General features: G+C 43.7%; 1 protein-coding gene and 1 non-coding gene across 2 annotated transcripts in view; both read left to right on the forward strand.

The window, feature by feature from the left end:
- The first annotated feature begins 11,014 nt into the window (after positions 1-11,014).
- Positions 11,015-19,971, forward strand: part of RIMKLA (ribosomal modification protein rimK like family member A) — a 28,394-nt gene continuing 19,437 nt past the window's right edge. The window contains exon 1 of the mRNA XM_069477790.1: positions 11,015-11,177. Within this exon, the coding sequence (XP_069333891.1) occupies positions 11,015-11,177 (163 nt within the window). The remainder of the gene's footprint in view (positions 11,178-19,971) is intronic.
- LOC138391019 (U6 spliceosomal RNA) lies at positions 15,193-15,299 on the forward strand. The gene has a single exon (XR_011234663.1). It is a non-coding gene; the product is annotated as a U6 spliceosomal RNA (small nuclear RNA).

Below are 19,971 nucleotides of genomic sequence, written 5' to 3' on the forward strand. Positions count from 1 at the left end.
TTTTGTTGTTTGTTTGTTTGTTTGTTTGCCACAATGACTAGTCCAGGGATGGAATGTGACTTGAGCCAGTCCAATCAGAGTCCTTCCTGGAAATTTTTTCATTTAGAGGTAGAATAATCGTCCCATGGCCTTCCAGATAAAGAATATTTAGAGTGTGGATGGGGGCTGTGTTCCCTGCCTTGTGGAGGAAGGTAGCTTCTATAGAAAAGAATGCCATTAAAGAAGAGCAAGAGGGGATGGGATGGGGGGGGTGATTGAAAGAGTGAGAAAGACCAATTTAGAAAATGTATCCTAGTCCTTAGACCTAGCTGTGACCGAAGTTCATTCCTAGCCTTCCACGAATTGTGAGCCAGTGTACTCCCTTTTTGCTTATGCTAGTTTAAATTGGATTTCTGTATTGTGTAAATTAATGACTCCTCACTAATACGGGCTGGGAAACTTGGAAGGGTTCTGGGCACTTGAGCTACCCAGGTGGGACCTATCTACAACTCCTGCGTGACCTTCTGGAATTGAGAATCTTCCATTCATTACAAATTGCCCTATACCTTCAGCTCATCCGGAATGCTGGAGTTACCTCCTCTTAGTATCCCGGATATTGCTAAGTTCTTTTTAATGATCTGACTAAATTCTTGACCTTTTAAGGTTAAATCCCCTTGCTCTGATCCATGGCTTTGACATATAAAAGAACAGATTATGTGGCTGCCCAATCATCCATCTCACCTGGGAATTCTGCCTCAATGAACAATTACTAAAGTTACACCGATAGAGATAGAAATTAATTCTTAAGCTCTTACTAGTTAGTGCTTTCATAAAATAAAGAATATTTTCAATATGAGTAACCTCAATATACTGGTTTTCATATTCAAATATTCATATTTTAAGCACATTATATATATTCAACCGAAGAAAGTCTACACAAATTACATTTTGTGCCAGTGATATGCCACAAAGCTGAGAATTCATTCCCATCATGGTCCAGTTAGTTTCAAATAGAAAGTACTAATAATACTTATTAATCCTAAAATGGGGCCAGGCACGGTGGCTTATGCCTGTAATCCCAGCACTTTGGGAAGTCAAGGCAGGAGGATTGCTTGAGCCAAGGAGTTTGAGATCAGCCTGGGCAACATAGCGAGACTCCATCCCTACCAAAAAAGAAAAATATTAGCCAGGCATGGTGGTACATACCTGCAGTCCCAGCTACTTGGGAGGCTGGGGTGAGAAGATCACATGAGGCCAGGGGTTCGAGACTGCAGTGAGCTGTGATCACACCACTGCACTCCAGCCTGGGCAACAGAGTGAGAGACCTTGTCTCTTAAAAAAAAGAAAAAAAAAAAAACTAAAATGGGCAAATGTATTCACAGGTCAGTCATGATAGAGTCTTAGCTGTGACAGGTGGGAAATGGCTAGAGCCCACTAGGAGCAAAACTGAGAGGACATAACCTAGCTAAAGGGATACTTTAATGTCCAAAGACAAGAAATAAGCCATGAGTGGTTCCAGCGGGTCAGTGTCAGTATCAGGGAGATCCCATAGCAGGTGAAGCCTCGCAGCAGGAGATTCCAAGGTCAAAGGCAATAAATGGCAGTCATGCCCTTTAACAGCCAGCCCTAGGGAGGAACAAAAGCAAGGATTATGCCCCTAAGAGGGGGAGTTCACAAGGGCTGGTGAGAGGAACAGCAGGCTCAGGCCAGGGCTTCCCCCAAACATGGGAAGAAGAATGCCCACTAATACAACTTGGCCACTACTGATGAAAGCTACGACGCAGTGAGCATGCAAGGGCTCAGGTGATGACGCAGCTTCTGTCACCAACTGGTGGGCAAAAGCAATGCAGCTCAGATTAGGTTCTAAAGGTACAAATATGACTAAAACAGCATACTTGCTCTCAAGGAGCTTATAATCTCCATCAAGACAGAGACGTAAAGAGATGATTTCAAATTAGCCGGGCATGGTGGTGCATGCCTGTAGTCCCAGCTACTCGGGAGGCTGAGACAGGAGGATCGCTTGAGCTCAGGAGTTTGAGGTTGCTGTGAGCTAGGCTGACGCCACGGCACTCACTCTAGCCTGGGCAACAGAGTGAGACTCTGTCTCAAAAAAAAAAAAAAAAAAAAAAAAAAGAGATGATTTCAAATTTGTGCAGGTAGAGGGGGAATTTGACAAGTGCCAAAGGAGAGGAATGCATGGTGTGCTCTGAGAACACAAAGACAGATTGCTTACCCCAAACTGAGGTTTAGGAAGACTGAAGAAGATGCTACTTGAACTGATTTCAGTAGGCAAAGAAAGGAGAGAAAGATTTATCATGAGCAGTCATGGAGGTGAGACACAGCAAAGCATGTTTGGGGCATTTCAAGTAATTGGATATAACTAAAGTGGAAAACCAAAGGTCACATAGGGTGTCTTGTGCCATGCTAAGGAGTTTATTGCACTGGCCATAGGGAGGTACAGTGGAAACTGCTTGTCATCCCCACTACCATTTCTCCTCTTCCTTTTAGTAACAGAAACCCTTCTCTCCTCCACTAAATTTTAGCTGAGCATGTATCTGTCTAGTTGGGAAATATATTCTCGAGCCTCCCTTGCAGCAGATGTGACCGTGTGACCAAGTTCCAGCCAATGGGACAGGAACGGAAGTTAGGAGTACAGCTTTCGTGTTCCAGCATTGAAAGGAAGCCATTTGCTCTCCACTTTCTCTTTCCTCTCTTTCTCCTTCCCAAGGCGTGGAACATAGATGTGGCCAAGTGAGCCAGGCTCAACCATGTAAACAACGACCACACCCTGGAGTAGGCAGCACACTAGGTGAAAAGAACCTGTCCCAAGATGAACAAGGTGAGCAGAGCTGTCTCTACACCCCAGACATCCACCTCACCTGACTATTGAGAGAGAAATGAACTTCTTGTGGAGTCACTGTCTTTTGTGGGGGGGGAGGGGGGTCTCTGTTACAGCCGCATAGCTCATATGCTAATGTGGGATGGAAGGAAAGATGGTGTTGAGGCTTCTGATACAATTTCCAACTTGGTCAGAAGTGGACAAGAACCTAGGAAAGGCTAAGACAACAAATGTCCACCTTTAATGAGTCTAGCTGAGTGAGGCTAGGGTTGACACGCTGCAAGACAAGCAGTTATGCAGCCTTGTCTCAAGAGAGATAGGGAAAGCCCCTTGGAAACTATAAACTGGTTTTAGGAGCCAAGTTCATCCAGAGCAGGATTGCAGCCAGCAACCACCTGAACACCTTCCTTGCACTCCACCCTGCAAAGCTATGTCCATTGCCACCTTCAAAAGCTGATTCCAACAAGCCTGGCAGTGAAGACTTCATTGGCCAACCCCACCTCGTCATTCTGTGTTTATCATGTTTGCAGAAAGGAAAATTTATTTATAATCATGCTCTGTTTCCTGAAGAGGATGGTCCTCTATCTGGAAGACCTTCTGTTTTGCTGAACACAGAAATGTATTCCTCTGAGTAATGAAAGGTTGGGGAATCTGCTAGGGGCTCTAGGAGGGAGAATGAAGAGCATATGGGTGGAGAGGAGCAGAAAAAACTCCCTTAGTGGCAAAATCAGAGAAGAGAGAGTACTCTGGAAAAGAGTTTGGGTGGGAGGGTGGATTTCCAAGTGAATTGTTGCAAGCTGTATGATGTAAATTGTGTCTCCCCCTCAGTAAATTCTGCCCTGGTATGAGAGGGCATGGGTTGTGTGAGCTTAAATAAGAGGATGAGGCTGACATCTGGATTACATATAGCATCCGAAGACAGAAAAAACTAGAGCAAGAAAAGTCAGAGACAGTGGCAGTGATTAAAAGTTCTATTAATAGAATTTCCGATACCTTCCTTTATTCTATAATTTAACAATTATGTATAATGCATTGCCATAATCTAAGAATTATCATTCACCCAATAAACAATTATTGAGTGCCCATTACTGAAATAATTGCTTGCAGTTATTAATTGTTTATGAAAATTCAGAAATGGAGCCCTTTCTTGCAGCTGGGGGAGGGGGTAGATTTTAGGGAAGGCAACATAGGAGATGTTGTATTTGAGCTGGGTCTTGAAGAGTGGATGGGCATTGGTTATGCAAAGGCTTTTCAGGGGAAGGGAATGGCATGGAAGATCTGACTAAAGTCAAACATACTTTTTTCAATAAATGTGTATCAATAACCACCATGTGCCAGGCACTGTGCTAGGTCCCAGGGATGAAAGTTAATTTGGCCTCCCAGGCTTCTGTGAGCAAAGTCCCCAATTTTTCTATGCATTCCTTTATTGGTTTACCACATCTTTCTGTTCTTTCTTGGCCACATTTCTGCGTGATCAGTTTTTCTCTTGAATCCTATGTGTATGTGATGCTTCTTTTGTTCTTTAATTATATGATTATACTTTCCATTCATTCTAGTGCCTTTTAATCTGTTATTGATGACAATTTCTTTAATTTATTGAGGTCAATTGTATTTTGATTTTCTATACACTTGGAAAATCCATCTGCTTGGGGTCATATGTAATATTTATAGAGACTCACTTTCTTTCCACTGTCCAGACCTGAGTCTCAATACCCTTCTATGCCAATATCTAATGAAGGTTGAAAGTGAGACAAAAACTATGGCCCCAGAATCCCAGGTTACAAAAAACTAGTATCTCTATATTGGCCACAGTTTTGTTAACCAAAACTGCAATGATGTCTCTTAAATGACAGTCATAGCTGTTATCAACAGATATCTGAGTACCCACCACATGTAAAAACAGTATGCATGATGCATTGGCCCCTGTTCTTTTTTTTTTTTTTTTCCTTTATTTTTTTTGAAAATGGAATCTTTGTGGCAAACTTTTTTTTTTTTTTTTTTTTTTTTTTTTTTTTTTTTTTTGAGACAGGTCTCACCCTAGAGTGCAGTGGTGCAATCATAGTTCACTGCAACCTCAAACTCCTGGGCTCAAGTGATCCTCTTGCATCAGCCCTCATTCTTGAGAGGTTTAGTTTAGATGGGGAAGCAAATAAACAATGTACATACATTTGTTTGGTAGGGGACTTTTTCACCCATCTTCCCAATGGATTAAGAGAGAACAAAATGTGGGAACATAGAAAGGAATTCTTTCCTTCTCTGCTCTGTTCTTTTACTAGTTACTTTCAGAAGGGAGGAGTTATTAATCTGATTGGGCAAAGCTCAGGTAAAAGGGAAAAAAAAAATCTTTTTCTATGCTCACACAATACTTCTGACACCAAATGTGTGGGTCTCTTATGCACCAAGCAATTCTCCAATTTTCTGCGGATACCAACTAGGTATCCTACAATTCAATTAAATTCTGACACCATTTACCCGTTGTTAGTGTCAGATCCCACAAGTTAAGGGCTCAGTCCCACAAGACTGCCCTCACTTCAGATGCCAGTCAAAAGCCAGGTCTTCTTGTACTTCTTACTGACTGGCTATAAATCAGGGGTTTCCACAACCCCTTGCTTAGGTTCAATAATTTGCCAGAATGGCTCACAGAATTCAGGGAAACACTTTACTTATGTTTACTGGTTTAATATAAAGAATACAATTTAGGAACAACCAAATGGAAGAGACACATACGGCAAAATATGGAGTGGGGGACATGGACCTTCCATACACTCTCCAGGTGCACCACCATCCCAGTATCTTAATGTAGTTGAAACTGCCCATTATAAAACTGATATACGGCCACAAGGTGGGAACTGTGGTAGGGGCCTGAACTCTGCAAAGGTATAAGCATAGTTAAAAAAAAAAAATAACCTGCCATTGTTCCCTAACTTGCTTTCCTGTAATTATTTACTACTCAGGAGTCATGTAACTGATGGTCATAAGATTGGCAGCTTTCTTAAGCACTTCTATAGATAATATCACTATTGTAAAACCTAAGACTGATCTTTGAGATATTTACAGACTCTGCATTTAAGTGAACCAACTGACACCAACCAGACCAGTTGTCATACTCAGGAACTAACTCAACAGGTCCTGCAACCCTCTACCGTCCTCTACTCAACACAAGAGGACAATTTCTCCTTCCCAACTCTATGAGTTCATCCCCAGACAATTAGCAAACCCAATTCCCCAGCCCTTTGTCTGCCAAACTATCTTTAAAAACCCTGGGCCCCCAAATTCTCAGGGATATGGATTTGAGAAATTCCTCCTATCTCCTTGCTCGGCACCCTGCTGTGATATTAAACTCTTTCTCTGCTGCATCTCCTGCTGTCTTGTGTGTTGGCTTCCTTCTGCGCAGCAGGCAATATAACCCAGTTGGGTGGTAACATAGTCACCAACCCAGAAGCCCTCTGAATCCTGTCCATTTAGCACACACTTAGAAGGGTAAAGCTGGTCTGCTTTGCAGACCTAACCATCTCTCTTTTGGCAGGCACGCCCAGGCATACTGGTCCCCAAATTCACAGGGGTAAAGAAGGAACAGGGAATTAGGAAGCTTCACTTCAACCTTAAATGTACGCCATGTGATTCAACTCCATCTTTTTTAGCAGAGCTCTGCTCTAGAAGTTATTGGCTGCTACCTCAGCTATGAATAAAATGATCCTTTGGTTTCTGTTCTAATTTCTTTCTTGTGTATGTGAACCAAAATAAAATTTTAAGCCTCCTAGCTGACTGAATGGACCCCCTCCTGGCCAAGGGGACTCCAGAAAACCCTAAAGCTGAGCTGCTGGCTGTGAGAAAGGAGGTCAGACACACCTCATCATGCCCCCCTCCCTTTTTGGAGATTTCCTTTGTAACAGGAAGATGGTAAATCATTAACCGTCCCAAGGCTATACAAGACAATGCTGAAACTACACCTGCAGGCCGTCAATTTACTTAACAGATCACTTGAGTTTCAGTAAATGTCCAGTGGCTTGACTCTGATTAACAGATATCCTTAAGTTAAAATATCCCAAGCCTTTAGACTAAGCTTCATTTCTTTAATCAATTATAAATTAAATAATCTTTAAACTCACCTATAACCTATACCCCACCCCTTTTGAGATGTCCTACCTTTTCGGGCCAAACCAATGAACAGCCCTCCACGTTATTGACTTAGGGTCTTAGGTGTAATTCCTGTCTCCATGAACTGTACCCCAGCTACTGAGGGCACATTTTCTCAGGACCTCTTGTGGCCATGCACTCTGGGCTGGTCATACACACACGGTCAGAATAAACCTCTTTATTTTACAGAGTTTTGGTCTTTTTCCATTAACGTGTATAATTCCCTTGGGCACCCTACGAAGAGGAAAGATGATCAGCAGAACAGAATTTGGCTATTTCTTGCCTTCAGTTGTAGTCAGACTGTATTTTTTGGTCACAATTTGTCACAAATTTTTGCTGCCCTTCCCAGGGAAGAATTATACTTCCCTACTCCATTGACATCATTTTGGTCAGGTGAACTTTTCTGGCCAAAAAAATCTGAGTAGATCTAACATGTGTAAGTCCCAAGCAGAAAAGTATTAAGAGCCAGTGTGTGTTCACCATAATCGCTTTTCTTCTTCCATGACAGACCAACATAGTTTGGGATAAAGATTGTTCTATCATCCTAGAAGCTAACCAAGTTGTCCTGCCATGGACATGTGTGACATTTTTGAGAAGTAAGACTTTGTTGTTGTAAGCTACCTTGGGATCACTTGTTACCACAGCCTAACCTAGCTTACCCTGACCATTATATTTACCATATTGCCATCTGTATCAAACACCATTGTTTGTCCTCCCAACATCTATTCTCCTTTATTCCTCATATGATGACCCCAATTTTGCCTAGGGGTCTACATGGCCATGAGTTTTGGGGAGTGAAGTCCAATTCCCAGCCACAGGTGATTATTTATAATTCACTTAAGCCATTCATGGTAGTTTCCTTCTCCTTGCTGGTGATGGGCTTAGATGTGGGCATATGAGACTAGGAAGTCTGCTTGAGGACTTCTCTCAGAAAGGTTTTCCGTGCTTATAAAAAGAGACACATGGGAAGAAACAGTCTCTCTACTTCTGCTAAACATTGTGTGTGTGCATGTGTCAGCAGGAAGTATGGCAGCCATTTGTGTAGCTGTGAGGGACACTAGCCTAAGGATGTCAGAGTGAAAAAAGGGAATGAATCTGGGTCCTTGATAACGTCATTGAGCCGTTAAAAAAACTAACCCTAGAGTCAACCTACCCCTAGTTTTCTTGTTACATGAGATAATATATTTTCCTTTTTGTTTTTAAGATAGTTGAATCTGGAATTGAGGGGAAAAGAATGTTAGCTTCAGGGACACAGGTGATGGCAGGACAGCATCCTTTTATATCGCTGAAGCTCAGGAGACATCAGGGTTAAATTTGAATTTGGGAGTCATCTACAGAGAAATATCACATAAAGTAATATATCTTAGAAAATAGTCCTACACCTATGGAAGCTACCTCTGTGCTTGAGGAATTTTGGTGATATCAGAAAACCTTATACCTATACAAGTGTAGTCACTTCCTAACTGGATAGCCTACTTGTCCCAGGTCCTCAATTACAACCCATCCTGGAAAAGGGGAGATCACAGAGGTGGTAGTAACCTCCTGATGAGGGAGAGCAAAGACAGTGAGGAAGGGAGTGATTACAACATCTGGATCCTCAGACCCTCCTCTCCTCAAGCCTGGGTTTTATGGACCTTGGTAGCCACTTGTAATTGACTTAAACATTCTAGTTTAGCATAGATGGTTTTGAAAATGGGTTATAAGCAATTTCAAATTCACTGACTCATATATCTTTTAGTAAATTATTGTTCCAGAAAGCTATGGTTCTAATCATCCTGTAGACATCCAGTGGATGATACTGTAGGAGTCCTGTAGGAAGCATCAGGGTCAACATGTAATACGGGATATCAAGGAAATGGCCAGTGTAGAAGATACAGCCTCCAGGGCCCAAGTTGATTGGTGGTCAGAAGTGTTAAACAAAAATTATGGGAGGTGAGCTGGGCACAGTGCCTTGTGTCTGTAATCCCAGCTCTCAGGAGGCTGAGGCAGGAGGATGCTTTAGTTCAAGAGTTTGAGATCAGCCTGGGCAACACAGAGAGACCCCATCTCTAAAAAAACAAAAAAATTAGCTAGGCATGGTGGCATGTGGCTGCATGAACTATGATTGCAACACTATACTCCAGCCTGAGTGACTGAGATCCCAGTCACTGGAAAAAAAAAAAAAAAGTGAGGCCATTGTTTCAGACTGAGCTCTTGCACTAGGTCACAACAGATTAGACTAAACCAAAATGGAGTCACACCTGCTAAATGCCACGTTCGGCTGAATGCCACATAATCAAACTGAAACTTGAAGGAACAAGATACGTCCCAAAACAGACCAGTTTTTCCTGAAAACAGGAGATTCCAGTCTACCTGAGTCAGCATAATAAGGGAGTCCCCTCTGCTTTAACCCTCACCAAAAATGTAAGCTGAAGTATCTGGTGTTAACCAATCAGCTTTTTTCCTATTGTTCTGCTTTCTTACAGAACATCTTACAAAACCCACTGTTCTGCTGTTACCTAGTGGAGCTCTCATTCTTTTGTAGAATGGAGACTGCTCTGATTCATGAATCTCGAATAAAAGCCAATTAGATCTATAACTAAATTTGTTGTAATTTTGTCTTTTGTCAGAAGATCGTTTTGAAAGTTACTAATCCATAGGCCACTAGGTTACTGTTACTTTAAGAAAATACATACATTCCTGGGGTTGGGGGAAGGAGATATTTTGCTACACAAAAGGATTTACTTAAGATTGCTTGAAAAACAATTTTTGAAATTCAGTTTATACAGAACTTTTCTAAAGACACATCTCAGTGAGTAAATGCACACACTTACATAATATTTAGAGTGAAAACTGTATCTTCCCTGAGACATCTTACCCCATTTCTAAATTGTCATTGCTGGGCCTACCTTGAACTACTCGTGTTTCCTTAAGCCAAAAAAAAAAAAAAAAAGAAAAAGAAAAAGGCATATTTTAATGAGCTGGAAGAGCAAATGCAATCTCCAAAGATGGCTAACTTCAATCCTGCAGTTATTTAGAAAGGAAAATCTGGTTTCAAACACTGTTGTTTGCAGGCAACATTCCTAATTGGCTAGGACCAAGGACAGTGTTTAAAGATGACTCAGTTGTATAGCTTGGGGAGAGTGGGAGGGGGAAGGGAGACCAGCCGGTGGTCCTATTAATGAAAGTGGGCCTTAGATCCGTTTTAAATGACTTCAAGGTTGTGAAGGTCCAGAACTGCTGCAATCTAGGAAGGGTGTCCAGGGTAAGAAAATCTGAGCCCCTGAGAAATGCACCTTTAAATGATCTGAACGGGAGGCGGCTAAAACTCAACTTCCCCCCACCTCTCTCCCTCCCCGGCTTCATGCCAGGATTTGGGCAGAGAAATCTCTCTCCTTCCAAGCCTTTAGGGTTCAAAGGGGGGCCCCAGCCGTGTGTCCTTCGCCAGGCCCCGGAATCTCCTTTAGGACGTCCCTGAGGCCCTGCCCGGGGCTCAGCAGGCAGCCGTCTGCGACCCCTGCCCGCGAGCGCTCTGGCGCGCCTTTCGGCGCATCCGCTGCCCACTGCGCATCCTTAGTCGGTCAGCGCCGACACCCTCTCAGCCCCACCGGGCCACCGCCCCGGCCCCTCCTGCTCCGGCCGCCCCACCCCAGCAGGCAGCGCCACGCCCACTGGGGGGTCGGGGCAGGCCAAGGGTGCCCTCTCTCAGCCGCGCCGTCGCTCGCCTGCAGCTCCCGTACTCCCCGGGACCCCGAGCCCCGCCCGGCTCCCCTTCGCCGGCAGCCGCAGGCCCCGGGCCCGCCGCCCCTCCCGGGCGCCGCCCGCCGGGGCCGCCTCTGCAGCTGGCCGTGCCGCCGGCCCGCGCCGCCGCCGCGCGCTGATTGGCTGGCCGCGGCCGGCGGCGGCGCTGAGTGGCCGGGAGGATTCGCTGGGTCAGGGCTGCAGAGGCGCTGGCGCACCGGCGGGAGCGGAGCCGCGGCGCGCTCGCCGGGGACGCCGGCCGCCCGCCCGCCCTTGTGAGCGAGCGGCCCCGGGCGTCGAGGGGTCCGCGCCGCGCCGGGCGCCGCCGCCCTGGCCGCCATGTGCTCCCAGCTCTGGTTCCTGACGGACCGGCGCATCCGCGAGGACTACCCGCAGGTGCAGATCCTGCGCGCCCTCCGGCAGCGCTGCTCCGAGCAGGACGTGCGCTTTCGGGCGGTGCTCATGGACCAGATCGCCGTCACCATCGTCGGCGGCCACCTCGGTGAGCGAGGCGGGCCCCGGGAGGGCGGGGGGCGCACCGGGGTCCCCGACAGCCGGCCGGTGTGCGCGCTCACCCGGGCCTCCCCCAGACGAGTCTCCTTCGGGCCCCACAAACCAGCCGCTCTCCCCCTGCGAGACCTCTTCGGGTTGGAGAAAACCCCTAACCTTGACAGCTTCTTTGAACCACCATCCGCCTGAGGCCAGGATTTGAGAACGTGATTTAATTTACTTGGGGGACTTTGTTTTGTGAGGAATCCAAATTCACCTGAAGCCCCCCGGGTGGTCTGAGGCAAATCAAGCTGCTAAACTCTAGATTTGCCAATTCTGCTTGCACCAATACCCTGTCTGTTTAGACTCTGAGATTTCTAGAAACCCACACTAAATTGACAAAATTGCGATTAAGATGAATGTTTTAAAAAAGTTTTCTAGGAGTGTGCAAGCATCAGTAATGCCCTGTACAGAATATTATTCCCCAACAAGGAATCTGCATATGGGAGAAATCTGAGAAAGATTGGAGTCGCCTCTTGAGTGTAAAGTGGGAGAGTAAACCTTTGATAGGTTTCTTTAACTCATCCTCCTCCCTAGAAGTGTTGAATTCTGATTCCAGAAAAGCCAGGGTTTCGGGTACAGACCATTCTGGCCTCATTGAGCACTACTGCTGTGTCCGAGAGACTTTCTTGGGGAAGCCATGGTTATCATCTGTGACCCTGACCTCAAAGGTTAAGTGTGTTTTTAAATATTCCTAATTATCCTTAATACAAGCTCTCTCTGATTTAGGAATCCATGATTGATTAGCCTTCTGCTGGCTTGCTGTTTGAGTGTCTCCAGTGCTTCACTTGAGATATCCAGCCATTTCAGGGGGTCCAGGACTCAAAGGGGTTTGGGCCCAGTTCGGGGTGCTTCTTGGGATACTATTCATATTATTTCAACTCTACCTTGTTAAATACGCTCATAATTTGTTACTTTTCTTTGGCAGGGAAAGGAATTCCAAATTCTGAACAGACTACTTACAAGCGAGATTTTGAATATGACCTGTTTCTAAGTGGAATATATATATTTGTTATAGATCTCGCATCCATAATTTTAAGGCCCTCATATGTAATTTCAGATTGTATATACTGTTGAAGAAATATACTATAAACATTAGGTCCCTTAAATTTAAACTAAAACAGTGTCTTTCAGACATAAAGGGTACCCCTCTCTATCCTTGATTTGCTAAAATTCTTTCAGTTAGTTAATGCAGAACTAGATTCCTGAACAGGGAATCTGCAGACCCGTAGTCTCGTGACAGCTTTGCTATTTACAAGTATCTTGGCTTTGCTTTGGGCAAGTCACTTTATGTCTTTGAATCTTAAGTTTCTCATTTATAAAACTAAAGGTTAAAGTCCCTTAACCACCTTTAAATTTCTCTGTTTCAGTACCATATATAAATTGGATAATCTGTTATATTTTACTGATCTAGATTAAGTACTTAATATATACAACTTTCCATCCCCAGGATGAATTTTTTTTGCTTATTTATTTATTTTGCAGTTAGTAAAGATGTCTTTTTAGAGATACAGTAACTGAAATTCCACATCATATTCCTGTTATAGACCCATCACATATTCTGTAAAAAAGTAGGAAAATGTGCTCCTTATCTAAAACATTTTTATGTATTTTTTATTATTTATTTATTTAGAGACAGGCTCTCTCGTCCAGGCTGAGTGTGGTGGCACAATCATAGCTCACTGCAGCCTCGAACTCCTGGCCTTAAGGACAATCCTCCAGCCTCAGCCTCCCCAGTAGATGGGACTACAGGCATGCACCACCATGCATGGCTAATTAAAAAGAAAAAATGGTATTTTGTAGAGACAGGGTCTTGTTTTGTTGCCCAGGCTGGTCTCAAACTACTGGCTGCAAGTGAGTCTCCTGCCTTGGCCTCCCAAAGGGCTGGGATTACAGGCGTGAGCCACCCTACTCAGCCCCATTTTCAAGAATCAGTCCTAGGAAAAGAGAAAATTAAATTCTAATGCTACAGGAAACATTTAAACCCTTTTGTTCAGTGTCTTAAATTTTAATGGAATTCGTGTGAAAATACCTCAGTCTATTCAGAAACCAGGAGTTACTTGTTTTTAACTATAAGAAAATCTACACAGCTATTTGCCTGGTTGCTGGAGAAGTTGAAGACAGGTATTTTTTGATGCAGTTTTAATTTTTTGTTAATTTAGAGGTAGCCACACAAATCACAACACACAGAACAAACCTATTAGATCACCATTTATGTTGTCCAAAGCTGTCAAAAGATTTTTTTGTGTGTGGAAGTAGATTAAAGCACAAGAAAGTGAGTTCCATGACAAGAGTGACCTCATTTGCTTTGTTTAGTGCTGTAATAGTACTAGAATAGTGTCTTGCACATAGCACTTAATAAATATTTTTGAATGAATACAGAAATGAGCTCTATTTCCCAGTTTCTTCTATAGTCAAACTATAGAAAACTCTTGGCAATTTGCTGAGCCCAACTCATCTTCTGAAAACAATTCCAGAATTCACTTGCTTTGACATACAGAAATATATAGTTACAATGAATGATATTGGTGTTATTTCCCATTTGAGAATTACAGAATGTGGCAGCTGGAAAGGACTTTGAGATCATCCATTCTAACTCCTTCATCTTACAAAGAAGAACCTGAGGCTCAAAGAGATGAAGTGACTTCCTCAATGCCATCCAGCTGGTTAGCAGCAAACCTACAGAAAAAAAAACCTGATCTCCTAATTCCCAGCCCAGTGATAATGGAATAAGTCTGCTTTAGGACATCTGCAACCTATAGTTCATTTCTCAATAGATGTGTAATTGAACTGAATTGAATTAAATTGAGGCTAGACAGTGACTTTGCAAAGTAATTTTATAGTTTAGGAAATTCAGATACCACCTTTACAAAGCCTTGGTGTCTTCACTCCTTTCCATTGCTTCTTTAGGTTAGTGTAGGGATATGAGGAAGGAGCTGATTTGGTGCAGTGCCTCGGCCAATTGCTTAAATTCATTTCTGAGCTTTTCTCTCTGGAGGCTAGACAGAGCCCAAAGGTAGGGATTAGAATTTCAGGTTCTGTCTGGACGTAGGATTCGACAAGAGATTAAAAGTTTTGAATTTAAAGATTCCAATGATTGTATTTTAAACAAGATTATACATGTAAACAAAATGCTATATACATGCAAGGTTTTGTGAATATTATTTTTAATCTAGTTATCTACCCTATCCAGCATAGATTTGGGTGGGGAGACTACTAGGGAGAGGGAAGTGACCTTCAGGTGACTGAAGGAAGCCTGAAGAAAACATCCTCCCCCTTCACTTTCTCCTGTAGCATTATGAAAATCATATCCATCTCCATTTATTTTTTAGAAACTGCAAGTTATTCATTCATTCCACAAATACTTATTAATTATTCTTAACCCTAGGGATAAAGTGGTTGACGTGACACCAAAATGCACATAGTCGTAGCAAAGCATATGTGTTACTTACGATGTGCCAGCATAGGTTTAGGTCTTTTTACGTAGTAGCTCTTATAAATGCCAATAAGGGTATTTGGGCCCATAGTCCTGGCTGGGGAGTTAGGACCAATAGTCCATAATTCTGGTCTAAATACTTTGTCTCCTCTCTTCTACTCTACTGCATCTATTGGTCTACACTGATTTCACCCAGCCCCTCTGTGACTTCAGGCCTTGCACTAAAATTCCCTTAGCTTGAGATATCCATCTGGCCCCTCCCATGTGGTGAACTTTTATTCATCCTTCAAATCCAGTGTAAGTCATTCATCTCTATAGAATCTGTCTTGAGCTCCCTTTCCTATCCCCAAGTAGTTGCTCTCTTCCATCTGCTGCCAATAGCATTGTCCATACTTTTTAAAATAGCACTCATCATATGTGATTATAATTTATCTGTAAGGTTTGTCTCCCCTCTCCCCCGGATGACTGGGAATTCCTTAAATTTATGCCCATAACTGGTATACAGTAGGACTTCAGTTAATGTTAGTTAGATGTGCTTACTTTGGAAGCACATGTACTAAAATTGGAACGGTACAGAGAAGATTAGCATGGCCTCTGCACAAGGATGACATGCAAATTTGTGAAGCATTCTATATTTTTTAAAAGGATAAAAAATTGTAAAAAAAAAAATGTTAGTTGGATGACTGAGTAAAGTGCCTTAAAGGCTAATTTGAAGTATGTGAGACTATTACTGTAATTAGCTTCTGGGTTTGGGAGATCATAATTGGATGTGGAAATGTTTTTGTGATGAGCCAGTATATGAGGACAGATTCACTAGTAAGAATTGGGTTCTTTGACCACCTGCAGGTCTATATGATTAGCTGGCTCAAGAAACAAGTATAGTTGCAAACTCAGGGACAGATACCAAAACAGATAAAATGTGTCTGACCTGGAAATGAGGTTATGTTACAGCTTGTCTCTTAGGAGCAGGATGATTCAGCATTCCTTCCCTTACTTTCAGAGCTAAAACCTTGTTGGCTATATGGCAATTTCTAGGTCAGGTTCTTTAAATCAAGATGTTCTGGGATCCTTTCACTTGGTTCTTTGTAGTGATAATGTGAGTCAGATTTGAAAGGGTGAGGAGGGGGATCCTAACTAAATTCGTGTAAGAAAATAGTAGACTGCAGAAGGCAATAGAGGTTCAGAGGGAAAGAATGGACTCTCACCACTGTGCAAGAAGACTCTAGCAGGAAAGGGTACCATGCTAACTTTCGTGAAGAGACCTTGATCTTTAACCCCAGTTCCTGCTAAAGGCTCATGCCTGACACTTTGTTATCTGAATGATGATACTATACAACACTAGTGGAAAGAAAAGTCAGAGAATGCATGTGGGAGCGCCTACCCTATGATATTTCCAAATTGTTGTAAGTGCTGCTTTACCCCATGGTTCTGCTTTACCCCATAGGTCCACATTTATATCTGTGGGCTGACCTCAAGGGCTGAGGCTGGGTTTGGATATTTAGTTTATGTTTCTAACAGTTGTTTTTAGGGATACCTCATGAACTGTGTTAGGAAGAGTTCTAGAACCAGTAGATTGGGATCCTTCATGGATCTCAAAGCCCTACTCCTAGATTTCTGAACCACCTGTTGCTGCTACCAGAACACTCCCACCAAATTTGTTAGGCCTGCATGGTGGAGGGGGGCACAGCCATCACTCAGAGATGTCCGTGCCATCTGCACCCATCCATGCCTCCTTGTCACTCCCCTTACTAGCAGGGAGTACGCTGAATCCAGGTACATCAGTGCCAGCCCCACCTCACTCTAGCCACTTCCCTGACCCTTCCACTGCCCTGAGAGACTTCACTTCATAAGCAGTTTATATGGTTTTAACACAAAGCTACAACATGATCTGAAATTCTCTATTTATTTCTATTTGCTCCTTTGCTATTAAAATGTAGCTCAAGACTCCACTATGAGAAACTGGTAAGATTGAATTACTTTGTGTTGAGGAACTAACAGGAATGATTCTTCATTCCTGTAACTCTGTTGTTAATACTTTAATATCTTTTATGTGCCTTAATCTTCTCAACAATCCTATTCATCCATTCCATTCATTTATTTCATTCAACAAATACTCACTGAGTGCTCATTTGTGCCAGGCACTGTGCTAGGCACTAGAGACATAATGGAGAGTAAGAACAGATGTGGTCTCTACCTTCACTATTATTATTTCATTCATTCATTCTGCCAAGAAATATCTGTTGACTGCCTACTGTGTACAAGATACTGTTCCAGGCACCAGAATAAAACAGGCCGAAATCTCTGCCTCTCAAGAATATTATGTTCTAGATGGGAGAGATAGAATATAAACAAGGTAAGCAAAAAGTATAGTATTTTGGTGAAAGAGGCTAAGGAGGGATAGAACGTTTCTGGAGATGAGGGAGGGGATTGCAATTTTAGATAGGGTGGCTGGGTGGTCCTCACCTGGATGATTATGTTTGAGTAAAGGCTAAAAGGCGATGAGGAAGCCAGCCGTTTAGATCATCTGGAAGTAGAGTGGTCCAGGCATGAGGGAATGGCAAGGAGTCCAGTCTGACAGAGTGAGCCTAGGGGTGGGCACTAGGAGAGGAGGTCATACAGGTGGGTGGGGAGGGAACAGATACACAGGGTCTTGGGGGCCATTGAAGGACTTTGGCTTTACTCTGGATGAGCTAGGAATCCACAGAGTAGGGAAGTGACATGATATGCCTGTGGTTCACAGGGTCTTTCTGGCTACCATGTTGAGAATAGACTGGTGGGGGCAAGGGCAGAAGCAGGGAGCTCACTTAGAAAGTTGTTGATACAATTCAGGTGAGAGGTGATTGTTGGGTTAGAATGATTTCAGGGGAGGAGGTGAAAAGCAACTTGGATTTGGGCATATTTTGAAGACAGAGTTGCCAGGATTTCCCTCCTGGATCAGATGTTGAATGTGCAGGAAAGACTAGTCAAGGAGGACTCCAAAGTTTTTTGCCTGAGCGGCTGGAAGAATAAATATGCCATTTACTTGCATGGAAAGATGAGAGAGGAGTAGATTTGGGCAGGTGATGAATATCAGGACTCAGTCTGAGATACTGGTTAAACATCCAAGTGGAAATGTCAAGTAGGCAGTTTATGGTAGAGATTGGGCTTCAGGAGAAAGGCCTAGCCTGGAGATATCAAAGTTGGAGCATCTCGATACACCTATCAAGAGAGACTAGAGATAGAAAAGAGAAGCGTCCAGGGACTGAGCTCTGGGGCCCCCCAGTGCTCAGTGGTCAGGGAGAGGAGGAGCCAGCACAGAATCAGAGTGAAAGAACTGAAGAAATCCAAGAGAGTATGGGGTCCTAGAAGCCAAGTGGAGAAAATAGTTCAGGAAGGAAGACGTGATCAGACCGTGTGCAATGTTGCTGGTAGATGAAGTAAGACGAGGAATGAAAATTGATTTAGCAATGTGGGTTTTAGTATTAGCTGCCCCAGTAAGAGCAGTGTCAGTGAAGTGATAGAGCACAGTAAATATACAGTATTGGGAGTTTTGTTGTAAAGGAGAGGTGAAACAGGATGATAGCTCAAAGGGGAGAGTTGAGAGGCTTTTCTTAAAGAAGGGAGAAATAACAGCATCCAATGCTGGCGTGAATGATCCAACAGAGAAGGAGAAATTGGTGATATAGGAGGGACAGGCAAATGGCAGGAGCAGCCTTATGTTGATGAGGGGTTGGTCTAAGCTAGGAGTGAGGACAGTTCAGCTATTATAAGAACAGAGAAGGTAACTTATATGTCACAGGTGCAGGTAGGTGAGTAGATGGGACAGAGGGCACTTATAGAGAAGTTCTTTTCTGATTATTTTAATTTCTTGCATTGAAATAGGGAGAATGAGAGGATGGGAGGAAGTAGTGAAGGTCTGAGATGAGAAGAGAAAGTGTGAAATAGGATTGAGGTTGAGTGAATGGACTAGGGAAATACGGTAATTACCAGGCAGCATTAAGGGTGCCCTCAAGACAAGTCGGCAGGTTTGTGTATTTCTCCCCAGGTATGTTCCATTGCAAAGGAGGGTACATATGTAGACAGAGTTGGATTGGTCTGACCAGAGTTCTGGTTTAGCTAAGTAAGAAACAGGTGCAAGGATTTGAGGGTCTCTGCAGGCAGTGATTATGGTGCTTGACTATGGAGTTTAAACAGAGTAAGAAGGGAAGTGAGGGTGTGAAGGGGGTGGGGGACAGTGAAAAGATAGGGGGATTCATGGATGGTAGTTCCTGGTGGGATCAGAGTAAGCTGAAGTTGAGGTACTAGAGGAGGTAAGTTGGAAAGATAGGAGATGGTGGTTAGCGATTGGAATTGTGACAATTGCATAGAGTCTAGAATGTAACCGGGAGTGGTGGCTGACGGGTGGTGGACAAGATCCTTGGAGGAAAGGAGGTCAAGAGACTGAGAGGCCTGGACATTGGAAGGATCCCCCATAGTGACATTGAAATCAGCAATATTTATGAGCAAGTGGCAGTGAGTCAGGAGGTAAAGAGCGAATGTGACCCAGGGTCTGTAGATGACTTGCACAAGGAGGGGTGCCATGTGTTGTGTAGTCTGATGAGGGTCAGGCTGGATGTTTTAGGAAGGGGAGAAGGAGAATGGTCTGGAAGCCACAATGAGGAGGAAGGAGGACATCGATCCTACAGCTAGGCCCACTAATCTGAGGTGAGAGGGAGAGAAAACAGCTATAGCTTGTGAGGGCGGTTGGGGACGCAGTGATGCTGGAGATGGGGTTCAGCTGAACTCAGAAAAAGAAGGAAGATGAAGGGAAGGCTCGCTGGAAAGGTTGGGGATGGGGGAATTTGCTGCCCATTCATTGAGTTCCAGAGGGCACAGTGGAGGTGGAAGGAGGGCAGGTGGGATTAGAGAAGGCAATGTCAGAGCCATGTGGGGCCCAGAGTCCAGAGAAGTGACAGGGCCTTGGAGGCAGAGTCTCGGGTGACTGATCTGAACAGGGGTAAAGGACTTGCTGAGATTGGTCTTCATGGTCGAAGAAAGACTGTGTTGGTGAGGGGGTGGGGGAGGTGAGGGAGGAAGGTTTGCCAAGTTCTGGGGCCCTTCCATCTGGTGGAAGAGGAAACTGAGACCCAGAGAAATTTTTGTGTATTGCCAAATTAAATGACAGCAAGGAATTAAATCAGGTTTCTGACTTGAGGACTAATACTTTATCGACTTTGCCATAATTGCCTTTCATCTCATGTTGTTTTAACTTACTTACTTTAGCCCTGAGATATTCCTGACCTCAGTGCTCATAAGATGCCATACCTTTACTATCATTTTGTTTCCGAGATGT

This window comes from Eulemur rufifrons, chromosome 8 (assembly GCF_041146395.1).
Source record: "Eulemur rufifrons isolate Redbay chromosome 8, OSU_ERuf_1, whole genome shotgun sequence".
NCBI lineage: Eukaryota > Metazoa > Chordata > Mammalia > Primates > Lemuridae > Eulemur > Eulemur rufifrons.